Below are 18,676 nucleotides of genomic sequence, written 5' to 3' on the forward strand. Positions count from 1 at the left end.
AGATCCCAAACAGTGTAGGTGCGAGAACACAGCCCTGTTTCACGCCACTCGGGATAGGAAAGGGGTCTGTTGAGGCATGCTATGCTGAATTGTGCCTTTCATATTGTCATGGAATGAGGTGATGATGCTTAGTTGCTTTGGTGGACATCCGATCTTTGCTAGTAGTCTGAAGAGACCACGTCTGCTGATGAGGTCAAAGGCTTTGGTGAGATCTATGAAAGCAACGTAGAGGGGCATCTGTTGTTCGCGGCATTTCTCCTGTAGCTGGCGAAGGGAGAACAGCATGTCAATGGTGGATCTCTCTGCTCGAAAGCCGCACTGTGCCTCAGGGTAGACACGCTCAGTCAGCTTCTGGAGTCTGTTTAAAACTAATTGAGCGAAGACTTTCCCCACTATGCTGAGCGAGATTCCATGGTAGTTGTTGCAGACACGCGGTCACCCTTGTTCTTATAGAGGGTGATGATATTGGCATCGCGCATGTCCTGTGGTACTGCTCCCTCAACCCAGCACAGGCAAAGCAGTTCGTGGAGTGCTGAAAGTGTAGCAGGCTTGGCACTCTTGATTATTTCAGGGGTAATGCCAACCTTTCCAGGGACTTTTCCACTGGCTAGAGAATCAATGGCATCACTGAGTTCCGATTTTGTTGGCTGTTCGTCCAGCTCATCCATGACTGGCAGAGACTGGGCTGCATTGAGGTATTAGTGACAACATTTTCCCTAGAGTTAAGTTCTAAGTGGTGTTCCACCCAGCAGTCAATTTGCTTACGTTGCTCAGTGATCGTTTCCCACGATTTAGACTTGAGGGGGGCAATCTTGATCGTTGGCCCAAAAGCTCTCTTAATGCCATCATACATTCCTCTGATGTTTCCGTTGTCGGAGGCCAGCTGAATTTGACTGCATAGGTGTTGCACAGTGCCTGATTGTTCTTTGTGCAGCCAAGATCATGACGTTGGCACCAGCTGGACCTCATCGTTACAAGGCGAGCCTCTTTAAACAGTGTCCAAATCACACGCAGCTTCCACAGTGCAGACTGCAACATCGACCACTCCCTGATGTGCAGCAAAGTTAGACTCAAACCAAAGAAGCTACATCACTCCAAGCAGAAGGGCTGCCCGCGCATCAACACTAACAGAATTTCTTACCCACAGCTGTTACATAAGTTTCTAAATTCACTTGAAAAAGCCCTTCAAAACACTCCTGCCGTGGGCCCACATCAGAGACGCCATCTATGACTCAGCAATGACCACCTTTGGCAAACGTGAGAAGCAGAATGCAGACTGGTTTCAATCTCACTTTGAAGAGCTGGAACCTGTCATATCCGCTAAGCAGACTGCACTGTTGAACTACAAGAAAGCCCCCAGCGAGTTAACATCCATAGCACTTAAAGTAGCCAGAAGCGCTGCACAAAGAACAGCCCACATACATTCATTGTCTAAGCATAGTACTGGTTTCAGTTACTCATGTTTTTCAATGTCTGTTAAATGTTGCCAGGACAAACAAATTATGTCCACACCCCCAACCCCACATCACACAATCGAACTACACATCTATCGACTTGTCTAGACTCGCACATAAAGTATGGTCACCAGGGCTAGGTACCAGAGGGTGGCTGGTGCCTGTGGAATCTTATCCCACCACAAGGCAGGAGAGGAGAAAAGTAGGGGGGAGAAAAAGAGACCAGCAATTAAACATCTGGTGTGAAAGTAATAAAAACCTACAGGCTTCTACCAACATCAATCTCTGAAGGATTAGAAATGTCAGCGGCTGATATTCTTCATAAATAACAGAAAGTAACACCTCGTAAATTAAAAACTGCAGGAGCCCAAGCACCTCCAGTTTGATAGTACTGACACAGTACAGTAGAGGGAGCTATTACATCACAAATGAACAAGTTGAACAAAAAATTAGCAGCTTGTTCCCTTTTTTACTATCTTGTGCTGCCTTTAGTATTCAAAAAGCACATTCAGTTTGCACACTACAATGCTGAATCCTAGATTTTTATGTGAAAACTAAACTGCTTGAGCTTAGTGGTTGTGCCGGAAACCCCACGTTTTCTGACATTGAACTCATCCGGGGGCAGCTTGAAATTTGGAGGGTGTCCACTTGCTCTTTCATGGGTGTGCAGTTTCACAGCAAATATGACTTCCTCTCTCATCCTTGCTGGCTGTCACCTCCATGCAGTATTTTCCCCCCTAATTTCACATGGCCAATACATGAAGGAAACAGCCTTAAAAACACTCACTCTAGATGCATTACCACTGGGGGGAGCCCACATCCTACCATTTCATTGTGAGGAACATTGAAAATCTGCTAGTTTATCAAGGGTAGAATAGAACTTTTTAAAATTCATTCCCAAAATGTGAGCATCATTGGCATTTATTGCCAATCATTTGTGGTTCTTGAGAGGGGGGTGGTGAGCCTTCTGTTTGAACCGCTGCAGTCCATGTTGTGAAAATGCTGCCACAGGCCTGTTAGTTGGGGAGTTTCAGGATTTTTACCCAGCAATGATGAAGGGACAGTGATGTATGTCAAGATCGGGACTGTCTGTGACTCGGAAAGGAACTTGGAGATGTTCCCATGCATTGACTCCCCTTGCCCTTCTAGATGGTGGATATGATGTTGAACTGGGCTAGCAACCTGGAGTCCCATCGTGGCAAGTTGTGAAACTGAATTCAGTAAATCTGTGGGCTGGCAGCAGTGTAACTGCCAAAATGTTGTAATAACTAAACTAGTTCACATATATGCTTCAGGAAAGCCTGCACGTACTTGAGTCTTCAATGTTCTCTGTGGCAAGCTACTCACAGAAAAGCACTATGAAAGAGCACTGATGACCACCACCTCAGGGTATCGAGACACGGACAATAAATTTCATTCCATGCATCTCAAGAACGAAAAGAGAAAACGATTCGGCCACCATCTTAAAAGGGGAATATCTATTCCACTAAACTGTCATGTAAACCTGAATGTTACAAAGGAGGGATGCCTTGGTGCTTTTCCTGATTCACCATGTGTTACACTGTTTTGTAATTTTGTTTAAAGACCAGTAGACATTTTGCACAGAATGTCGCCTCCCGGCACATCATGACTGACTACAACATAGGTTGGAATGCAGAAAGCCTGTCCCTCCAGTCTGAATACCAACCCAACCACCTTTGCATTACAGCATCTGACTGCATTACCCACCTTTGCATTGAATTGTACTGTTAGAGGTGCAGTCATTTGGATGAGATGTTAATGGAGGCCCTCAAGTGGGTATAAAAGATCCAATGGCAGCCTTCAAAGTAGAGCAGGGGAGTTTTCTTTTTGCCCGACCCAATACTTATCCCATAACCAGCATTGCTAAAACAGATGATCCAATTATTATCTAATTGTTTCTTGCGGGAGCTTGCTGCGCATAAATTGGCTGCAATATTTTTGTACTTTCTAACGATTGCCATGCTTACAAAATATTTAATTGTTTTGGGACATCCTGAAAGGTGCTGTGTAAATGCAAGCTCTTTAATTCATAAAGTCATTTACAGCATAGAAGGAGGCCATTCGACCCCTTGAGTTCATGCTAGCTCTCCGCGGAGCAGTCCAGTCAGTCCCATTCCCCCGCTCGATCCCCATAGCCCTGCAAGTTTATTTCCTCCAAGTGCCCATCCAGTTTCCTTTTGAAATCATTCCTAAAGCTGTGTCTTGAATGAGACCAATATCCTGGCTTCAACCAGTCTACCTGACAACCTATTCCAGCTGTTCAGCATCTTTCCATGTCAAGGAATGGATTATTGGGATGTTATCAAATCACCATGTTTCTATCTTGGGTTCGTTCATTCCTGTCAAATCAAACATGACTACATACATGTGTAGATAAAAAGCATAAAGTATATGAGCAAAGCAGTAACATTACTGTAGCAGCAAGCCACTACAGGGCAATGTTAGCAATCAGGACACAGTCATTCTCTCTGTCCTAGAAGCTAGACCAGCTGAGGTTTCCTTCTCTGGGCCTTTCTCATCACTGTTACATGATAGCTCTGGACACGACTCGCCTTTGTTACCCAGCCTTTATATCAACTTTATCTGAGCCCTTTGCTGAATTAGCACTCTAGTGTCTAACTACTTGGTCTCGGGAGTCTATTCCCACAGGTTTCAACCCTTAATCCACTTCACACATGGGGACCATCTGCACAAAACATACAGAACTGCCCAAACATTGATTACCCATGTCAATGTATTGTGGATTAGAACTATATTTTCACATTTTTCAGATGAAAAGTAATATTTCCCAAAGTGACAATGCACTCAGTTACCTTGTTATCTAAAACAAAATCAAAGCACAGCGTACAAACTAGCAGATTTCATCACTATCAGTTCAGCAGCAGAATCTCTGCTGCCGCCCTGATTAACCCTTTCCATTCTGGTCTGTGGCATTCACCCAAAGTTATCACCCAACTGAATGTGCCTTATTCATAATGTTACATGAAAGGAAAGATCTACACAAACCAACTGCAGTTATAAAGTACACTAGATTAGATTAGATTAGAGATACAGCACTGAAACAGGCCCTTCGGCCCACCGAGTCTGTGCCGAACATCAACCACCCATTTATACTAATCCTACACTAATCCCATATTCCTACCAAACATCCCCACCTGTCCCTATATTTCCCTACCACCTACCTATACTAGTGACAATTTATAATGGCCAATTTACCTATCAACCTGCAAGTCTTTTGGCTTGTGGGAGGAAACCGGAGCACCCGGAGAAAACCCACGCAGACACAGGGAGAACTTGCAAACTCCACACAGGCAGTACCCGGAATCGAACCCAGGTCCCTGGAGCTGTGAGGCTGCGGTGCTAACCACTGCGCCACTGTGCCGCCATTAACACCATTGACAGGATGCATTAACATTGCCCTTTGGATGGAAAATGCCCTGAAGCGCTTCACAGAGGAGTCAGACAAAAATGGATGCCAAGTCAAAGAAGGAGATATTAGGAGGGGTGACCAAAAGCTTGATCTAAGGGGTGGGATTTGAGGAGGGGAGAGAGGTGGAGGGGATTACCATGGTGCCTCGACAGCTGATGGCAGTGATGAAGCTCAGACAGGAAGTTGCTATAAAGGCATGTGACAAACTTTCATATAACATTTAAGATTATAGAGGAATGCAGTAGATTGTGCTACCCTTTGTTGGAGATAATCAGCATTAAGTGAGACACTGTGGTCTGGTAAATTGCCTTATGTAGAATTACTACCTTGGGCCAAGTTCCCAAATGAGATAGTGTGTAGGATGGGAGGAAGTGGATGGGCAGGGATGGAATTGTGGCTTGAATTCTGTTGTTTGTTTCATTGCTGATGTACATGATTTAAAACCTTAACTAATAATATTTTGTAAGGCACAGCATTAAGGTGAAATGTAGAAATTTAAAAAAAAAAATGATTTTGGTGCCAGCTTTGCATGCCAGAAATGAGGTGGATGGTAATCTTAGGTCCCTGACCTGTTTTTCTGTCACACCAGCTGTTGCTTTATTTTGACTGTATTTGACTGCAGAGTGACACCTTTGCTGACTTTGATGCAATGACGGATCGCCTCTTGGAGGAGATTATTCAACATATCCATCTCTACAATCTGACAATATCCAGAATAAGGTAAAATATCCACAACTACTTACCTTGTATATTATTTCCTTGCTATAAACAAAGCCATGCGTTTAACTAAATAGTGAAAATCATGTCATTGACATATTTATGCAAAAATAAAGTTTCAAAGCGTTCAAGGCAATAACATCACGGTAATAAAGCCAACTCCATGTTACATGCTTGGCAGCACGATTTCAATTTTCAAAGTATTTTTATAATGTATTCTCCGCGGTTACCACAGTCACCTTCCTTTTATCTATTTATACATTTCAGAGAACACCTTCAATGATTCACAATTTTGGAGGTAGGGCAAAGGAAGCTAAATTTCTTGTCTATAGTTTTTTTTTTAGAGATACAGCACTGAATCAGGCCCTTCGGCCCACCGAGTCTGTGCCGACCATTAACCACCCATTTACACTAATCCTACACTAATCCCATATTCCTACCACATCCTCACCTGTCCCTATATTCCCCTACCACCTACCTATACTAGGGGCAATTTATAATGGCCAATTTACCTATCAACCTGCAAGTCTTTTGGCTGTGAGAGGAAACCGGAGCACCCGGAGGAAACCCACGCAGACACAGGGAGAACTTGCAAACTCCACACAGGCAGTACCCAGAATTGAACCCGGGTCGCTGGAGCTGTGAGGCTGCGGTGCTAACCACTGCGCCACTGTGCCGCCCTATAGTGAAAAAGAACGAAGAAAATACGTGTTCTTAAAATAATGAAGGGGATCCGTGCAATAGATTAACAGTCAAGGAGGAGAATCAGAGATTATGTGGGTTAAATTAAATAACGGCAACTGCTAAAGCGAACTGGGTCGATCCCTGCACCACAACAGGTTAGCCCCGAAGCCCAAACAAAATTGGGCCTCGAGCCTCACTTAAATTAGACTGACGAGGCGTGGACACCTGCAGCATGTCTCCAAGCAACTCGTCGGCAATGGGGATGTAAATTTCGGGCTACTGCATCTCTGTTAGAGGCTCCCAGGTAGGTCCTGGGAGCGGAGAGGGCCGCGATTGGAGGGGGAGGGAGGGGGAAAGCAAGTGAGGGAGAGACGATCAAGAGGCGGAAGGGAGCAATCGGGAGGGTGTGGAGGCAATGAGGAGGGGCTTGGCAAGCACTCTTGCTCCACCCAGCACCACATTCAGATTAAGCTTTCTTTTAGATGCATGCTGGTTGTGCCACATGTAGATCCGATTATCCTGAATGCAGCAGGCCCAGAGACAGAAGAATCCTGACTCCACATTTAACCTTTAACTATTCTTAAGTTGCAGTGCAGTTCTGAAGCTTTTACCATTCTATGTTTAAGTCATAGAATCATAGAATGTTACAGCACAGACGGAGACCGTTCAGCCCTGTCGTGTCCATGCTGGCTCTCTGCAAGAGCAATTCAGCTAGTCCCACTTCCCCGCCTTTTCTCAAAGCCCTGAAATTTTTTTCTGTTCAGATAATTATGTCATTCCCTTTTGAAAGCCACGATTAAAATGCCCCCACCACATTGTCAGGCAGTGCATTCCAGATCCTAACCACTCACTGTGTAAAAATGTTTTTCCTCATGTCACCTCTGCTTCTTTTGCCAGTCACCTTAAATCGATGTCCTCTGCTTCTCAACCCTTCCACCAATGGTAACAGTCTCTCCCGAGCTACTCTGTCTCGACCTCTCATGATTTTGAACATCTCTATCAATTCTGCTCTCAACCTTCACTTCTCTAAGGAGAACAACCCCAGCTTCATCCACCTGTCCACGTAACTGAAACCTCTCATCCCCAGAATCATGTGATAAATCTTTACCGCACCCTGTCCAATGCCTTCACATCTTTCCTAAAATGTGGTGACCAGAATTGAGGCTGAACCGGTGTTTTATAAAGATTCACCATAAATTCATTGCTTTTGTAATCTCTGCCTCTGTTGATTAAGCCTTTAATCTCTTTCTCAACCTGCACTGCCACCTTCAATAATTTGTGCACATATGCCCCCAGGTCCCTCTGCTCCTGCACCCCTTTTAGAATTGTACCCTTTTGTTTATATTGCCTCTCTTCATTCTTCCCAAAATGAATCACTTTACACTTCTCTGACTTAAATTTCATCTGCCACTTGTCCGTCCATTTCACCAGTTTGTCTCTGTCTTCTTGAAGTCCATCACTATCCTCCTCACAGTTCACAATACTTCCAAGTTTGTGTCATGTGCACATTTTTAAATTATGCCCTTCACACCCAAGTCTAGGTTATTAATATAGCTCAAGAAAAGCGCAGTGGTCCTAATACCAACCCCTGGGCAGTCCCATGATATACCTTCCTCCAGTCCGAAAGACAACCGATCGCCAGTACTCACTATTTCCTGATCCTCAGCTAACTTCGTATCCATGCTGCTACTGTCCCTTTTATTCCATGGGCTTCAGCTTTGCTGAAAAGCCTGTTATATGGTACTTTATCAAACACCTTTTGGAAGTCCCTGTACACCACATCAACCACATTACCTTCATTCAACCCTTTCTGCTACCTCATTGAAAAACAAAAAAATCGTTAAACACCATTTGCCCTTAACAAATCCACGCTATCTATTAAAATTATTTAAATAGTTTGTAAAATCCCCAACACTGATGGATATTACACAAGTGATGCCAATAAAGGTGATTGATATGAATAAACTGTATCCTAAATAAATCATCACAAGGACATTGCTGTTTTTATAGGACCCGAGAAAGGGAACAGCAAAATAGGCATGACACAATGTAAGTGTCTCATGTAAAATTTGGTTTTCTTGAGTTTCCGGATATCGCCTTACAAATGTGGGGCCTGATTGAATATCCAGTCTAGGCTATTGAGATGAAAGTTGCTTTAAGCTGTTGTCTGCAAGGGTGCTATGGGAATTTGTGTTTGGACAATCTTAATGCAGTTCTTAGTGGGCATGGGAAAATGTTTTAACTTGGTACTAATTGGCAATCTTACTCCAATAGGTCACAGTTTGTCTGGTGTTGGAAATCAAAAATTGTCACTCTGGTACTCACTTGAAGTTGGGAGTTCCACCATGTTAGAGCAGATTAGAAAGAGCTTTACTTTGCATGTAAAAGTGATAGCCTAGAAAATGTGAGATACCAATAATGGAATAATAATAATGAGTTGCATAAAGTTTCCAAGTCTGTGGGGCAGTCTTCTTCTGACCAGCCCCACTTGCGTTCTGGTTGAAATTTATGGGTATGTACTGAGTTCTTCCCAAACCACTTGCAGAATCCATCTGATGCACCTCTGATGGGCCGAATGGTAACTGCACTTGCTTAGAGCAGGTAGAGGGCTCCACCATCAGTATTAGTTAGAGTCCTTGGCTCATTTCTGTGGGAGTCAAGAAAGTTTATTCAGCGGTTTTGAGGGCACTGACCGCAATTGCGACCTCTGCCTCCCACTTGAGCTTATTATGTCTGTGATGTGAACGCCGCTGTTGGGACAACTGCTCCTATTTTTGGAAGTCCTCTCCTCGCTCAATTGTTTTCTCCATCCCTCCCATTTAGAATGGGGTCGCACTCAGAACATAATAGCATGTAGATGTTCTATCCTGTTAGTACCTAACCTGGAAGTAATTGCCTGAAAGGAAAAGTGTTCCATCCCTCATGATTACAATTGCCCCTCTCGATGAGCACAAAGTTCAGGCAAACAAAATAGAGGGAAGTAGAAAAACACACCGATCTGCAGCAGCTGTGCTTTGTTGGGCACAACAAGATATATAAAAAGAAATTAACTGCATTAATGCCTTTGGGAAGAATTGCCATCAAATTGGAGCAAGCCACCATGTCCTTCATCATAAAGTGATGGATAGCTCATAAAAATCATTTCTTGTTACAGATTGTCTAAAATGTTCTCCCCGCAAAACGTTTGGCTCGATTTACAGACCATTCCCTCCCTCTCGTCCATGTCTCTCCAGAGACTATACCAAGCAGGCATAATAGATCATATCCAATTCACTCAGCAAATGATACTTTCTCTGTAATTGTTGAATGTGGACCTGCATGAAAGAAAAGGGGAAAGCTTCAAAACACAAGCAATTATCTAGCTCCCAGCAGTAACTCATTTTTTCTTTTTCTCCACAGAGGAGGAAAAGAACAAGTTTCATAAATGGGTTGTTTCTTTTTCAACTGCAGAGTGATTGTCAGCAACTGCTTATTGCCAGGAGATAACGCTGTGCTCATTCTTGCTGATTGTTGTCAATTCTAAGTCTGAGAACATCCTAGGTTTAAAATTACAAGAAGTGGGAGTACGTTTTGTTCACCGTGCTGCTTTGTTTTGTATTGAGAATACAAATATTTATATGAACATACGAATTAGGAGCAGAAGTAGGCCACTTGGTCCCTTGAGTCTGTTCTGCCATTCAATAAGATCATGGCTGATCTGTTTGTGTTTCGAATTCCACACTCCCATCTACCCCCGATAACCCGTGATTCCTTTGCCTAACAAGAATCTATCTACCTTTGCCTTAAAAATATTCAATGACCCCACCTCCAAAACCTTCTGAGGCAGAGAATTCCAAAGTCGCACAATCCTCTGACAGCAAAGATTTCTCCTTACGCCTGTCCTAAAAGGGCAACCCCTAATTTTAAAACAGCGCCCCCTAGTTCTGGACTCATCCACAAGAGGAAACATCCTTTCCACATCCACCTTGTCAAGACCATTCAGGATCTTATATCCTTCAATCAAGTCTCCCATCTTCTAAACTCCAGTGAAAACAAGCCCAAATCTCTCCTTTTATACTTATACATAAAGGGCTAGAAATTCAAGGGTACACTGCCAATTTTTCAGGAGTTAAACTAGAATCTCAGACTCCAATATGGCGGGGTGGGCAGGAAACATTGCGAGCCAGACATGCACTGCACGCCATATTGGTATAGGCAAAATAATAGTCACCCACGGCCTGGATGTGCATCTTCAAATAAAGTGCCCAGCACCTGTTGGAGGCCCCCTGTACAAATTGATTTGCTGGGTCGACAGAATTCAGGAAAACCAGCTCTACACAAAGCCTAACTAATATCTTTAAAGGAACTGGTGCAAGTCAAGAAGGCAAAATGGGAATGGTTCTCCCAGCTCCACATTAAATCTGTGGTACACTAGAGCAGTTGGCTCAACCACATTTCTAGGCCATAATGTCAAATTATAGGCATACTGAGTTTATCCAATACAGCTGTGCTGTACATGCCAGAAAGCTGCTAAGTTCAATTACTTATCTGCAACTAGTTAACTAACCTTATGTTGCTGGTAGGGGTGCTACATTTGACTCATTGCCACATTGGTTAGAGAAGGGAAAATGGCAGGGTTCCTGCTCACTGGCAGCAAGTGAAATTAAGACTGGGTTCAGAGATGATATCTGGCAATACTCCCATTCAAGGAACACCCACAAACAATACCCACTGGTTGAGGTACTGAACAGTGCTTGATGTTTATGGAACCATAGCCCAGCAAAGAGTCAATGTCTTCAGGAGGGGAGGGGAGTTAAAAATGTATATATTTGTAATAATATATAAAATGTATATACGAGAGTAAGCTTGCCGGGAACATAAAAACTGACTGTAAAAGTTTCTATTGGTATTTGAAGAGAAAAAGATTGCTGAAGACAAATGTAGGTCCCTAGAAACAGGGGAATTTATTATGGGGAACAAAGAAATGGCTGACCAACTAAATGCATACTTTGGTTCTGTCTTCACAAAGGAGGATACAAATATCATACCAGAAATGCTGGGGAACACAGGGTTTAGTGAGAGGGAGGAACTGAAGGAAATCAGTATTAGTAGAGAAATGGCGTTGGGGAAATTGATGGGATTGAAGGCCGATAAATCTCCAGGGCCTGATAATCTACATCCCAGAGTACTTAAGGAAGTGGCCCTAGAAATAGTGGATGCATTGGTGGTCATCTTCCAAGATTCTATAGACTCTGAAACAGTTCCTTTAGGTTGGAAGGGAGTTAATGTAACCCCACTATTTAAAAATGGAGGTAGAGCGAAAACAGGGAATTATCGACCAGTCAGCCTGACGTCGGTAGTGGGGAAAATTCTAGAGTCCATTATCATATATTTTATAGCAGAGCACTGGGAGAACAGTGGTAGAATTGGGCAGAGTCCGCATGGATTTACGAAAGGGAAATCATGCTTGACAAATCTACTAGAATTCTTCGAGGATTTAACTAGTACAGTTGATGAAGGAGAGCCAGTGGATGTGGTTTATTTGGACTTTCAGAAGGCTTTCGACAAAGTCCCACATAAGAGGTTAGCGTGTACAATTAAAGCACATGGGATTGGGGATAGTGTATTGCGATGGATAGAAAGTTGGTTGGCAGGCAGAAAACAAAGAGTAGGAATAAAAGGGTCTTTTTCCAAATGGCAGGCAGTGACTAGTGGGGTACCGCAGGGATCGGTGCAAGGACCCCAGCTATTCACAATATACATTAATGATTTAGGTGAGGGAACTAAATGTAATATCTCCAGATTTGCAGATGACACAAAACTGGGTGGGAGGGTGAGTTGTGAGGAGGGTGAGTTGTGAGGAGGATGCAGAGAGGCTTCATGGTGATTTGGGCAAATGCATGGCAGATGTAGTATAATGTGGATAAATGTGAGGTTATCCACTTTGGTCGCAAAAACAGGAAGGCAGATTATTATCTGAATGGCTATAAACTGGGAGAGGGGAATATACAGGCAATTATACAGGGCCTTGGTGAGGCCACACCTGGAATATTGTGTGCAGCTTTGGTCTCTTTATCTGAAGAAGGACGCTCTTGTTACAGAGGAAGTGCAGCGAAGGTTTACCAGACTGATTCTTGGGATGGCGGGACTGACGTATGAGGAGAGATTGAGTCGGTTAGGATTATATTCGCTGAAGTTCACAAGAGTGCGGGGGGATCTCTAGAAACCTATAAAAAGAAGGATGTTCCCGATGGTGGGGGAGTCCAAAACCAGGGGTCATAGTCTAAGGATACGGGGTAAACCTTTCAGGACTGAGATGTGGAGAAATGTATTCACCCAGAAAGTGGTGAGCCTGTGGAATTCGCTACCACAGAAAGCAGTTGAGGCCAAAACATTGTATGTTTTCAAGAAGGAGTTAGATATAGCTCTAGGAGCAAAAGGGATCAAAGGATATGGGGGGAAAGCGGGAACAGGTTACTGAGTTAGATGATCAGCCATGATCATAATGAATGGCGGAGCAGGCTCAAAGGGCCGCTGGCCTTCTCCTGCTCCTATTTTCTATGTTTCTATATTTTTCACTTGAACAGAGATCCAGCCAGTCCAGATCTGCTTCTGTTGCTTTCATGAAATCACTGTATTCATGACATTTCTGGAGAACCTCAGCAGCTGGAGACTGTCTGTAATCTTCGCTAACAGTTGACTACACTGTGAGATTATCATGATGCTCTGGTCCTTCAACAATTCTGTAAACTGTGCCTCTTCTGTTTTAATTTTCTTCTACTTTATCTAATTCAATCTATCGCAAGGCCTCAAAACCGTGGAAAGGCTTGCATATAAATTAGTTCTTCTTTTATACAGAATGAATATTTCTCTGCGATAAGCCAGGAGACCTTGGGCTGCCGAAGTTGTATTCACAGGGGTGATATTTAAAAGAAAATAGAAATTTCAGATAAGGCAGCCAATTCACCAAAAGAAATTAAATGAAGTCAAGAATGTAGGACCAGATGAATTTCATACAAGGGTGGTAAAGCCTTGCCACTGAGGTGAATTTCTGTGGGGAATTTCCCACTCACCTGCTGTAACTTAGGTGAAAGAGATGTAGAAACCCTGAAGGAACAACAAAAAAGTGGATGAGAGGGAAGAACACCCCCCTTCCCCCGCCCCCCCCCCCAAAGAAATTCAACCCATTATCTTTAGGAAATCATTAGAAAGGGGAGGACTTCCCAAGGATTTAACAGTAGCTAACGTCACATCAATCATTTAAAGACAAATAGGGCCTTGTCGATAAACTAGGGGTCAGTGACCCCACATCTGTTAAAGGTAATGTATTAGAAGACATCCTGATAGAGGGAATAATGAAAGACCTGGATAAGTATGGTACGGTAAGAAAGACTGAGTATGGATTCGTGGGAGATAAAATAAGACAACATGACTGGATTTCTATGAGAAAAGGCCCTTGTTGATAATAAAAAAAAGTTCTGTGGCAATAGATTATTTAGATTCAAGCAAGCTTTTGAGACTACCAAGTAGTTGATATTGGAAAATACCTTGAGACTGGGCCATCCAAGGCCTTCAGCAAAGGGCAGTGAGCGGAGCTTGCTGCTAATGATCAAGGAGGGATTTCTCATGGGGACAGCACAGTAAACCTGAACCTACATGTTCCCAGTGGCTTCACATACTTGAACAGACTTTCCAACAGAGTCAATGCGCATCAATTAGGAACAGGTCCACTAGTTGATTTAGCCCTAATTAAAACAATCAGCATTGTCACACAGGTAGCAGCCCATGGCGCTGTCTGCCTCAAGTGAATCAGCATAAGTGTGTAACATGCTGCCACAAATGAGTTTTCCCCCGTAGACATTTGCTTTGAAAGCAGGTGACTGAGAAGTGAGCTTATAGGGTACATAAGATGACTAGCAGCATAGAAGTAATTAATCATAGAATCATAAAAATTTACAGCACAGAAGGAGGACATTCAGCCCATTATGCCATCCTGCACTGGCTGAAAAAGAACCGTCCAGTTTAATTTCATTTTCCAGCTCTTGGTCCATAGCCCTGTAGGTTACGGCACTTCAAGTGCATATTCAAGTACTTTTTAAATACAATGAGGGTTTCTGCCTCCACCACCCTTTCAGGCAGTGAATTCCAGATCCCCACCAGCCTCTGGGTAAAACGATTTCTCCTCAACTCCCCTCTAATCCTTCTGTCAATTACTTTAAATCTATGTCCCCTGGTTATCGACCTCGCTGCTAAGGAAAGTAGGCCCTCCCTATCCAGTCTAACTAGGCACCTCATAATTTTATACACCTCAATTAAATCTCCCCTCAGCCTCCTCTGTTCCAAAGAAAACAACCTTAGCCTACTCAGTCTTTTCTTGTAATTAAAATTCTTCATTCCTGGCAACATCCTCGCAAATCTCCTCGGTACACTCTCTAGTGTGATCACATTCTTCCTGTAACGTGATGACCAGAACTGGATGCAATACTCTAGCTATGGTTTAACTAGTGTTTTATACAGTTCTGGCATAACCGCCCTGCTGTTATATTCTGTGCCTTGGTTAATAAAGTAAAGTATCCCATATACTTTCTTAACCACCTGCTACCTTCAGACATCTGTGGACATGCACTTCAAGGTTCCTCTACACTTCTCTGTATCCTCTCATTTATTGTGTATTCCTTTACCTTGTTTGCCCTCCCCAAATGCATTCCCTCTCACTTTTCTGAATTGAAATCCATTTGCCTCTTTTCTGCCCATCTAACCAGTGCATTGATATCTTCCTGCAGTCTACAACTTTTTTCCTTACTATCAACCACAGAGCCACTTTTTGTATCATCTGCAAACTTCTCAATCATGGCCTCTACATTTAAGTCTAAATCATTGATACATTTCATTAAAACCCAGTACTGAGTCTTGCGGAACCCAAAGTCACAAAAACACCAGTCGACCATTATCCTTTGCTTCCTGCCCACTGAGCCAATTTTGATCCTACTTGTCACTTTCCGTTGCATCCCATGGGCTTTCACTTTTCTGGCCAGTCTATCATGTGGAAACTTGTCAAAGGCTTTACTGAAACCCATGTAGAATCCATCAAACATGCTAGTCTCATCGATCCTCCTTATTACCTCCTCAAAGAATTCATCAAGTTTGTCAGACACAACCTTTCCTAAAGAAATCCATGATGATTGTCCTTGATTCGTCCGTGCCTTTCTAAATGACAATACTTTCCGTTAGAACTTTTTCCAATAATTTGTTCATACGAGCATATGAATAAGAAGCAGGAGTAGGCCGCTTGGCCCCTCGAGTCTGCTCCGCCATTCAACAAGATCATGGCCGATCTGATTGTAACCTCAACTCCTCATTCCTGCCTACCCCTAATAACCATTCACCCCCCTATCAAGGATCTATCTACCTCTGCCTTAAAAATATTTCAAGGCTCTGCTTCCACAGCCTTTTGAGGAAGAGAGTTCCAAAGACGCATGATCCTCTGAGAGAAAAAATTTCTGCTCAACTCTGTCTTAAATGGGCAACCCCTTATTTTTTAACAGTGACCCCTAGTTCTAGATTCTTCCCACAGAGGAAACATCCTACAAGAGGACTAGCCTATAATTACTCAGCCTATTCTTTTCTCCCTTTTTAAGCAACAGACAGTGTTAGCAATCCTCTGGCATCATGCCTGGAGCCAGAAGGGATTGGAAACAATGGCCAGAGCCTCCGCTATTTCCTCCCTTGCTTCTATTAAGATCTCAGGATCAAATTTCATCCAGGCCTAGTGATTTATCTACTTTCACAGATGCTAAACCACTTAATATTTCCTCTCCCACTATGTTTATCCCATCCAAATGTTTCATCTCCTCTTCAATTACAATATCTCCCTCTTTTGTGAAGTCAGACACGAAAGGTTGAATTTTCCTGCGGACATCGGGAACCAGACCTCAGGAACATATGTGGGTCCAGAGCCTGCATTTGTCATCGAGGCGCCCACCGGCACAACTTTACGTGAGGCGGGCTCCTAATTGGCCGCTTCCGCATTTTTGTCCAATTAAGGACAGCGGGCGGGTTCCCAAGGTGGGAGGCCCAATGAAAAGGGCCGTGCCATTGGCTGGCTGGCAGCCCCACCAGGAGAGGCGGGCGCTGCTGAGGCAGAAAGGCAAGTGTGAGGGCACCTAAAAATGGAGGTGCTCTTGGAAGCCTGCTGAAAATTTTAAATTAAAGAAGGCCCTAAGTTGTTAGGGCCGTCTGTGTGGAGGGAAACACCTCCCCAGGAATGGTTTTGGCCGTGGCCTTTTCATACTTGCAGCTCATGCGTTTGGCCGGAGAGAGGAGTCAACAATGGCTCTCCTGCCTGACGCTCCAAGTTACTGTCGGCCTCCAGACTCAGTAGGTGAAAAATCTTTTCCTCATCTCCCCTCTAATTTTTCTACTAATCACTTTAAATCTATGCCGCCTGGTCACTGACCTCTCTGCTAAGGTGAATAGGCCCTTCACCTTCGCTCTATCCAGGCCTCTCGCAATTTTGTACATCTTAATCAAATCTCACAGCCTTCTCTGTTCCAAGGAGAACAACCCCAGCCTATCCAATCTTTCATCATAGCTACATTTTTCCAGTCCTGGCAACATCCTCGTAAATCTCCTCTGTACCCTGTCTAGTGCAATTACATCCGTTCTGTAATGAGGCGACCAGAACTGCACACAGTACTCAGGTTGTGGCATAACCAATGAGTTATACAGTTCCAGCATAACCTCCCTGCTCTTAAAGTAAAAGATTCCATATGCCTTTTTAACCACCTTATCGACCTGTCCTGCTACCTTCAGGGATCAGTGGACATTCACTCCAAGGTCCCTCACCTCCTCTACACTTCTCAGTATTTTCCCATTAATCGTGTATTCCTTTGCCTTGTTTGACCTCACCAAATGCATCACCTCACACTTCTCCAGGTTGAATTTCATTTGACACTTTTCTGCCCCATCTGACCAGACCATCAATATCTTCCAGCAGCCTACAGCTATCCTCCTCGCTACCTACCACACAGCCAATCTTTGTGTCGTCTGAAAACTTCTTGATCATGCCCCCTGCAGTTACGTCCAAATCGTTAATATATACCACAAAAAGGGCCTAGTACTGAGCCCTGCGCAACGCCAATGGAAACAGCCCTCCAGTCGCAAAAACACCCATCAACAATTACCCTTTGTTTTCTGCCACTAAGCCAATTTTGTAATCAGCTTGCTGCAATTCCCTGGATCCCGTATGATTTTATTTTTTTAACCAGTCTGCCATGTGGGACTTTGTCAAAAACCTTGCTAAAATCCATGTAGACCACATCAACTGCACTACCCTCATTTTTCTTTCTTGCTACTTCTTCAAAAAATTCGTACTTGGTTCCCTTTCACCCTTCACCTGGTCTTACAATAATGGTTTAATTTTAAACACACACTGTTTTGAGCTCCCCCTTGGTGATTCCTTGTTCACCGCTTTCCAATTATAAGGCAAAGAAACCAGCACAAACAGGCTTTAGGTTTAAAGAAGAAAAGTTGAAATTTATTAAACTTAAATTTAAACTCTATTTCAGTTAATGCCTATGGATACACGCCGCACCCCACGCTAGCATGAATACACAATACACATATGCAAATAGAGACAGAAAAGAGCAGAAGAAAAATAAAGTGGAAAAGTTTGAGGCAATATCTGAAGAGTTTTGGTTGCGGTTCTTCGAGCTCACTGTAGAGTCCTTGATTCTTGGTAGATCTTGCTTTTCGTTGGGGCCCAGTATTCTTCTCAATCCTTGTTCGCTGTAGGAGACTTTTTTCTCTTGGGATTCATGTGTCTTCAGTGGATTCAGAGGCTTGTGAGAAAGTGATGGGAGCAGACAGACAGACAGGAGGTCTTCTTCAGCCCACAAACATTCTGCTTTCTGCAGGCTCTCAGTTCAAACTATACAATTCAGAAACCCCCAGGTTGCCAAGCAGGTTAGTCATGTGACTAACTGGTCTGACCACATCTCGGCTCTGTGTATTGTATCATCTTAGCAGAGAATTGATTGCGCTTCTCTGCCTTCAATGTCTGTTGGTATGTAAATGTTTTTTTTCAGCCAAGGCCTGGCAATCCTTGTAACAGACCTTTTCTTCCCAGCAACAATTTGAAATTTAATGTCCATGTGGCAAAATTAATATGCCCCATTATGGCAGGTGGGCGCCTGCATGACAGTATTCATGAAACATCTCAGAGTTTTCCTTGATTCTACTTGCTAATACTTTTTCATGCCTTCACTTTGCTTTTGTAGTTTCCTTTGTAATTTCTCCCTGCATTTTCTATTGTCCTCTTGGCATTTTGCTGTACTGAGGGTTGGTATCTGATATATGCTTCCCTTTTTTGCCTTACGCTCTTTCATACTGG

At 43.4% G+C, this 18,676-nt stretch overlaps 1 protein-coding gene across 3 annotated transcripts in view; it reads left to right on the forward strand.

Annotated features, from left to right (window-relative positions):
• Positions 1–18,676, forward strand: part of fam135b (family with sequence similarity 135 member B) — a 548,259-nt gene that overhangs the window by 470,949 nt on the left and 58,634 nt on the right. For all 3 annotated transcript variants that reach the window (XM_068031369.1, XM_068031370.1, XM_068031371.1), the window contains one exon: positions 5,528–5,625. In XM_068031369.1, coding sequence (XP_067887470.1) covers positions 5,528–5,625 — 98 coding nt within the window. The remainder of the gene's footprint in view (positions 1–5,527; positions 5,626–18,676) is intronic.

Source organism: Heterodontus francisci, chromosome 5 (genome assembly GCF_036365525.1).
Source record: "Heterodontus francisci isolate sHetFra1 chromosome 5, sHetFra1.hap1, whole genome shotgun sequence".
Lineage (NCBI taxonomy): Eukaryota > Metazoa > Chordata > Chondrichthyes > Heterodontiformes > Heterodontidae > Heterodontus > Heterodontus francisci.